General features: G+C 40.9%; 1 protein-coding gene across 1 annotated transcript in view; it reads right to left on the minus strand.

Moving 5' to 3' along the window:
- Positions 1 to 7441, minus strand: part of HECW1 (HECT, C2 and WW domain containing E3 ubiquitin protein ligase 1) — a 145697-nt gene extending 138256 nt beyond the window's left edge. The window contains exons 1-2 of the mRNA XM_044419120.1: positions 7123 to 7441; positions 293 to 400 (exon numbers count right to left, since the gene is read on the minus strand). Coding sequence (XP_044275055.1) covers positions 293 to 400; positions 7123 to 7411 — 397 coding nt within the window. The 5' untranslated portion in view covers positions 7412 to 7441. The remainder of the gene's footprint in view (positions 1 to 292; positions 401 to 7122) is intronic.
- Between the last annotated feature and the right edge of the window lie 1072 nt (positions 7442 to 8513).

Below are 8513 nucleotides of genomic sequence, written 5' to 3' on the forward strand. Positions count from 1 at the left end.
TCTAAATACGGAAGCATTTAGCACCTGTTGTGAAATCCTTGTATTGTATAATGTTATGAGGAGTTCATGCTTAATTACATCTACATAAAAAGAATTATGGGTGCAATTCTTCCCATTGAACTCATGCATTAATGGCTTCTGTTGTTCATGAAGCACAATTCCAGTTCAGGCATGCAATCAGTGTTTTATTTTATTTTTTTTGCTACGCACATGCAATCTTCCCATAACGCTGGTTGCTACCTCTTCCTAATTTTTGCTGAAATATAGTGTAAATGCACTGTAAAATACTTACGCTCTACAAAGTATGAGCTTGCATCAATCTTCCAGATAATTTGACCTCGGTGAGAGCCATTCACCCCACGATTTTTGTAGTCCAGGAAGTTTTCAGACAAGACCTCGTCTGCAAAGGTAACAAAATAAAGGAGGTCCAATTATTTGAGAGTGAAGAGAAGAATGTCCTCCTTTACACAGTTCATACTTAAACTGTGGCGTTCACTACCACAAGAAGTAGTGGTGGCCCCCAAGGTGACCATATATATCCCCCAGTATCAAAGGAAGTATACATCTCAAAACCAGTTTCTGGGGAACATGAGCAGGAAGGAGCTATTGCATTCGTGTCCTGTGGTAGGTTTCTCATAGTCATCTAGTTGGCCACTGTGTTGGCCCAGTGCTGGGCTACACAGTCCTTTGGACTGAATCGGAATGCTGCATCTTCTGTTAAGGACTGAAAGGACAGGCTACTGAGGTTGGTATAACTTCTTTTTGAATGACATATTGGGTATTATCTTAGACAATAAACTAATAGCGTAAGTTAGCTTAAGGAGGTTGATGCCAGGAAAAGCTCTCTTCCCTTGCTCCATGCTGAATGTTCCTCTATAAAAATTAAATACATCTCTTCAAACAATGAGACAACAGGGTGATGGGTTCTTGCTGGACTTTCCCTAACTCTGGCACATTAGTTTTCTATGTGTATAGGAAACCTTTTTCACTGTGGAACATCCTTGCTTGCTTGCTAGTTGCGAAGTCGCGTCCGACCCATCACAACCCCATGGACAACACTCCTCCAGGCATTCCTGTCCTCCACCATCACCTGGAGTCCACTTAAGCTCACACCTACTGCTTCAGAGACTCCATCTGTCCACCTCTTCCTCTGCTGTCCCCTTCTTCTTTTGCCGTCAATTGTCGATTGTGGAACATCCTACACATTCTAATTGCCTAAGATCCTTTTACTTGTCCAGGTTCAGAGCATTGCACTGTAGAAGCATGGACCTCAGCTCTGTCCTCCAGTGTATTTCAGTTAAGCATTTTGTAGGCCCATCACATCGTCAAATGATCTAAAATGGTTAACCTAACAACTTTCTCAAATAATATTAGCTTCACAAATTGTTCCATTGATTTCAGAAAGGCTATATGAGAAGCCATGTTCCCTCCTCAGGGGAATCTGGGAACTCCTCAGAACAAACTGCAGCTATCATTTCACGATCTAGCTGGTACATTTGCGCTAGTGAACTTTAAACCTGTCTTACTTCCAGAGCTAGTATTAGCAAGGCAGATATTGACTCTCGCCCACACAAAATAATTGCTGAAGAGTAAATTTCAGATCTCTGAGGGAAACAGAAAATGCCTTTTGCCAGAGAAAAATAGCAGTTATTCGAATTGTGCATGGACATAAAATAATGGAAACTTACTTGGATACATCATCTGGGTACAGCAATGTGGCTATAGACAAGCTAAAAATCATATAGGAAAAACAAGACATTCTACTTATCTAATGTTTTACTAACATTTCACCACTGTGTATAACTATGTAACTATGTAGTGATGGGTATACATACAGACACTTCCATCCTGTTTTAGGCAAACATAACATATTTGTTTCAGAGGAAATGAAGTACAGACTCTTATGGGCCATATTGAATTAATAACATTTCTTCCAAAAAGCTCCTGACACCAGACACAGAAAATGACCCCCAGACCCCTGTCTTAGAAAAAATGGTTTCCCAAGCAAAAAACAAGTTCAATGCCTCTGCTACACAATGCCTTTCCCAAACCATACCTTTAACTGCACTTTTGCCAATTTCACAATTGTGGTGCATGATTTGCTTGAATGGTTTACCCACTGTAATAATTTATTACACTGTAAATTTATTTGGATGCATGAATCTAATCACTCACACCTCACACACATACACATTCATTTCTTGAATGGACACTATTGTTGCACATTTTCCCATAAATTAAATTAAAAGAAAATGAAAGAACATTAACACAATGCTGGCCACACAGTTCAGAACTGCTTGCTTGACAAGTTAAGGTGAACTGGCATATGGCGTGCCAGCATTGGATATTTTTGCACTGGAAGCAAAAAGGTGTCTGTTGGCTCTGAACCTGAACTCTTTTTTATTTAAATCAAACACTTGGCAATGGACATTTGAAGTATGAAAACTGTATCCTCTTTGGAATTTGCTGCGCTCATGTATTTTTCTGGTATTGAATATACAGTCACTGGAAATAAATGCATCAATGCAGCACCAACTGCATCTGCTACAGAGGCAGCATCTGCTCTTTTTCTGCTACACATGGGCAGAAAACAATACATACAGGTGCCCAATAACACATTATACCATCTCTTCTGTCATTCCGTGTCATTCCATGCAGACATGGCAGTCCACAACTGGATGTGCTGCAGTGCGTGCCCAGTCATGGCCTTTTCTCACAAATCCCTGGCCTGTGGCGCATGTTTTACTCTCTTCCCACCAGTGATCATTGCAATAAGCCAAAAGCACATCAAGACCCTTGATTCATATGGGATCCATGAGCCAAACTCCACATCACAGAAACCATGGAGCTGAAGCTTATTTTTTCCCTTTACAATAGGAGAAACAAACGCAGTTCTGATTCGGACTGGGACCATCATGCATCTCAGCAGGAAGATAAAGCCCCACTGATTTTTCTCAGCTACTGGGTGGAAGAGAAATGTAACAAATGATTGAATAAAATAAAAATAATTAAACCCTCACACCCATATGCCAAGAGAAATTTTCCCTTCCACTGCAGAGAGGAGGTCTGGTGAAAAACTTTGTGGGGGGGAAGTTTTGTGCCTTGCCCTCCACTGTGTGGAGGATCATGTGCAGATACCCCAGAGTAAAGGAAAAATCTGCTCCTCAGGTACACACCTCACAATTAGTGCAACTTCTAGTCTAGTCTACATGAGTGCCATTTTAGCTGCAAACAGCCAAGTAATGCATTAGTATTCAAGCTGTGCTTGAAGATACTTTTTGGAAGTTTGTCAGGTGCTCCTCAATGAGAAAGGTGGTCATGGAAAACCTATTTCCATGAAAGACAGTAGCCACCTTTCACATATGATTGCATCATAATTTTACCAGGGAGCAGCCCAAAATGCTAGCCTCTCCCCCAGACATTGGCTTGTGGGCTAGTTGGAGCACCGAAATAAATGTGTGTGCAGCCACAGGAAAATGCTGGATACCTTCAGCACTGAGTTCAAGCAGAGCAGTGGCCAGCCCTACAGATCTGGTCATGTTTTGTGTGAATTCTAGAAGCAAGTGCAGAAACTCTTTCAGCCTGGGGACCAAATTGCATTATGTAGAAGCTTCTGCAGGGGTGGGCAGAGCCCACTGCGAACAGAGTGGAGCCAACATTATTGACTTGTTTTACTTTAAGGCTCTTACTGCCAGTAGTTAAGCCTTGGAAAAGTCCTTCCAATCTTTTATAACAGGGAAAATTGCACAAAAGCCAGGAAACCACCAAATGACCAGTGGCTAAAAGGGTATGGACATCTGAAGAAAACTGGGGAAAGGATTTGGCCCTCAAGACTGAGGTTCTGCACCTCTGCTCTAGAACATGCTTCCAGATTCTCTGAAAAGCACAGTGATTTCGTGGTTTTCAAAACTGATATATTATTATTAATATTAATATGAACATTTCTAAGCCACCCATAGCTGAAGCTGTTTGAGTGGTTCAAAAGAGGATATAAAACAATAAAATACAACACAAAACGGTATTTAGAATGTGTAAAAATAATTAAAATACATTAAATATACATTATTGAAAGACCTGAGCAAGAAGAAAGAAAAAAGCCACTTGGATAAACCAATCAGGCTCCTGGATGTCCTGGGAGATCTTTTAAGGCCTTCACAAAGAGGGCTGTCTTAACCTAGCACTGAAAAGATGGCAAACTTGGTGACAGGTGGGCTGCAGCAGGGATGCTGTTCCAGAGATGGGGGCCACCACAGAAAAGGCCCTCCCTCAGTCACCATCCTCCAAGCCTTTTGAAGGGTTGACACCCAGATGTTCCCTAGGTGTCTGGGAAAGAAGATGTTCTTCTTCTTCCTTGAAAGAAGATGTTCCCTAAAAAAGTCACAGCTGTACAGCAGTGCTCTAGGGGTATATACTATGCCTTTTCACAAGACAGTTTTGTCTAAAGTTAATCTTTCATTAATTTCCTTTCACTGTGAGCTTAGGATCAGGACTTTTATGCAAGTAAACTCAGAAGAATATTGAGAAAAAAATCTCACTAATTAGAGGGTTTTTTTTAATTGCATACAACTTTAGAGAATTTGCCTTTTAGGGGGAAAATAAAATTAAAGGCAAAAGAGAAGAGAAAGAATCATGTGGATTTAAAAGCAAAGTTTCAGCAGCTAATTAGGTCAAGAATATTTCTGACAAACTTAAAAGAAATGGTTGAATAATGAAGAAGAAGAACAAATACAGCCTAGAAATTGGACCCTAGAGGTTCTGTGCATAATGAACTTTTATCAGATATCTTTTTTAAATGATTTGGTTTTCCCAGAAGGTTAGTATAGAAGAAAGTCTAATGTAAATCAATAAGCACAATGTTACAGTACCCTCACATGCAATTCATGGACTAAGGCACATGAAAGAACAGTTTATGTACTGGATTCTGTGTTAGGCATTCATGACCTAAGTTAAGTGATCCAATGGTATGCAAGCAGAGCAAGGTTTAATATTGCAGCTGATATTTAAGCAGGCATGCCTAACAGTTTCACAAAATATTTTCTGGCATGTTTCCCCTTGTATTGCATATTTTATTGGTTTTACCATTCTCAGTGGTTAAACATTCTTTTTGTTCTTAGGCCTGTCTCCCTGACATGCTGTTTTCTACATGCAGGCCTATTTTTTGTTCTGTTGGGGCAACATTAAAACATAAAAATCAACAAAAGCCCAATGAAAATAAAAAACTGTCTAATATCTGAATTGGTAAAGTATAGGAAAAGGTAATTCAAAGTCTCTGAAGCATATTTTAAACACCATGCTAGATGCGTTAGAAAACCAAACCAAACCAAACCAAACCACTGTTTTTTAACTTCATGGCTGGTATTATCTTTAAACGTGGTCAAAAAGGCTTACAAAGGATGTACAACCCAGATCCTTACTATGGTAATGGCCAGAATGAAGCACAGCACACTTAAGACAGCTTCCAGTTGTGCTCATACTGCCATAGTTAAGTGAACTGACTCAGTTTTACCTGCCTGTCTGACTCCATGATCCTGGGATCTGGAACCTGACTGTCTCTCTGGAGGCCAGAACCTCTGCGGCTTTGGGGGTGGGGCAGGGAGCATGTCTTGCTCAGCCTCTGCCAATTGCTATGCTGCACCACAGAGAAATGGCAATGCAGCTGACAAATTACAACTGCAAGACCACTGTAGCATTCGCTACTGAGACGTATCTTCAGTTGCCAACAACACAGGTAAGTGCAATCACATCTCTCACTTCATTTTGTATACCTTTGCAAACTGCCCTTGTAACCACAGATGTCTAGGCTGGAGATGGTAAGAGCCAACTCTGTGACAAAATGGCAGTTCACATGAAAATCATCTAGAGGCATCACTAGTCTTTTATGCAATAAAGGAATTATTGTGGTACACGGTTTGGATCCACATAATGTAAAACTTAACCAAGATTTTCTTGAAACTTAGGAAGCAGCCTTCCCCTGAGCCTTCTGTGGGTCCATCTAGTCCCACAGAACACTGTCAACACTAACTAACTGCAGTGACTTTTCAGAGATTCAGGCAGAATCTAACAACGGGAGGTAGCATACAGAAACCCAGACTCGAGCTCTTTTTCAGTGAGTTTATGTAGACATGACAGCAAGCATAATTTTCCACAGGTTGACTCACTAATTCTTCCAGGCATGCATAAAGGAATACTGACATTGTTGGACTGATACCAGTGACCCAGAGATGGAAGTCCAGCATGACAAATTGCTGTGACAAATATCCCTCCACCCATCAGACATGCAGTCATGTTGCAAAAGATGGTTACTCAAAATGATCATACCATATATGGTGGATATTTCCAAATTGTATGTGTTTTCCCTTATATCTCTCTATTTTTTCCCCTTTCCCTTTACTGGAGAGTAAGTGCAGCTGGCTCTGATTTCACATATGAAGATCACATTCCAAGAGGTGAAGGATTAAACCCAACACTCATTTGCTTCCCAAAACACCACACCAATCACCCATGGGGATTAAAAAGAAAAAAGACAAAAAGCTTCCATTGGCTCTAAGCTGTGCAGCCTTTTACTGTTTTTCTGTAGCATGCACAATGTACTTTGGAGCACATGTAAATGTGCTGTAATTTATCACTACAGCAAGGTCACAATTTCAATTTTTTAAACAAGTGGAGCTTGGAAAATAGTTGTTTACCAACCTTCCTCCACTATATCTACATATTTGGTTTCATCCTTTCCAAGTCCAAGCCCAACTAAGTTACTGCTTCTCAGCAAAAACCACTATTAATCTGACATGATTAAGTTGGACACATGTGAGTTCACCTCCTTGAATTCAGTGGGACTTGCTCGTAAATATGTATCTTTGGCTGTAATGCAGAACAAGACATTCATTCACCATGACCAAGCTGAAGGCAGCAAAACAAGAGCAGGATAAGCCTCCTGTTGCTATCAATGTTTGCTAGACCTCCTGCTACTGATCTTGCCTGTTTGGGGTTGAAAGTTGGGCTTGGGTCATCCTGCAATTGCAGTGGGCTGTATTCAGCTTGATTGGTCAAATGCTAAGTGGACCTGCTTTAGAAGCATTTTATGTTTGCAAAGTTAACAAAAACCCCAATATAGGATTGACTTACCAATGAGATACATGCCGATCCAGTCCCCTGCATCCACTTCCTCTTTTATATCCCAGTAAATCACTAGATCCTGTGAATGTCCTATGGAATAATAGGAGCTGCTGACCATGAGAGTAGACCGGCTATCCGAGGTGACTAAGTCAGTGTCACTGGTAGAGCGTGGAATAGTGACTGTCTCATGGGGGCCATTCCCGAGGTCCATATTGTGGAACTGGTCTGGATTGTAGCTGTACCTCAGAGGTTCTTTGCACCGGCGCCGATTCTGAGAGTTCCGAGATGGAGACGCCATGGCAGCCAGGCCCAGGAACCTGTTCTGATACAGATTCTGTCAAAACAAAAGAGGGGAAGCACTGAAATTCAGAAACTATTTTTGCTGAATCTGATATATATGCATTTTGGAAAATAAAAATGAGAAAATGAATAAATGAATAAATGCAATCTTCCTGCATGAGTACATGTCCAAAATCCCCCTAAACAACTTTCAAATTGCTTATACCCTTAATGCATATTACAGACTACAGTGCATAATGAATTAAAGCCTTGTCAACAGCTGCCATTAGCTGGCTGTCATTAAGTCTACAATTATCACTGTCCCTCTCTTATGATGAAGCAACATGAATTTGTACCAGCATGTTTTGCTAAGTTGAATTCATTCTACTAGCAATGCAATATTACTTAATAAGATACAAAACTTTCATTAGTAAAAGACATTCCCATTTGATTCTTTTATTTGGCCCATAACCAGTCTTTGGCAGCTAAGCCAGTATCCTGGTCTCTGTCCTACTGCAGTCATTTTTATTTACATCACTTGGCCCATCTTTTTCAGCAAGAAGATGAAGAGTCACCTTGATGAAAATCACTGGTGTTTGCCAGCTAAGCTCTTTCCTAGGCTACAGCTATTGACAAGTACATTCTTTGCTCAGTATTATACTGTGCCAGAAGTGAGAATTTCAGCTGAATCCCATTGGTGCCTAAATGTTGGACTACTGTGCTGCCATAACCGTCTCACCACCTTCTGTTTCTATGTAGAGACTACTTATGTGCAGCATCACATAAGCATCATCAATCCAGATGTGGAAAAGGAAGAATGGCTGTTTGGATATCAGCCTTTCCTTGAAAATTGGGAATTTGCTCTGTGTTGGAGCCATTCCCCATGGCAAGTCACATGGGGCAGCAGGTCACCACATATCTGCTGTAGGCTTTGCTTTCTACATTGCAGCAAAATGTTCCAGTTGGTGGCTTCCAGTGATGTGATGGAACCAATAGGAAGGTTGATCTCTGTGTTGAGCAATTTCACAGACAAACTGTCCAATGAAGCCTCCATGAGGATGAGAGTTCGAGCAGCCTCTTCATGGCAGACAGTTTGCCAGAAACAAGCTTCTGGAACCAGT

Source organism: Varanus komodoensis, unplaced genomic scaffold (genome assembly GCF_004798865.1).
Source record: "Varanus komodoensis strain SLA01 unplaced genomic scaffold, ASM479886v1 scaffold10, whole genome shotgun sequence".
NCBI classification, from domain to species: Eukaryota; Metazoa; Chordata; class Lepidosauria; order Squamata; family Varanidae; genus Varanus; species Varanus komodoensis.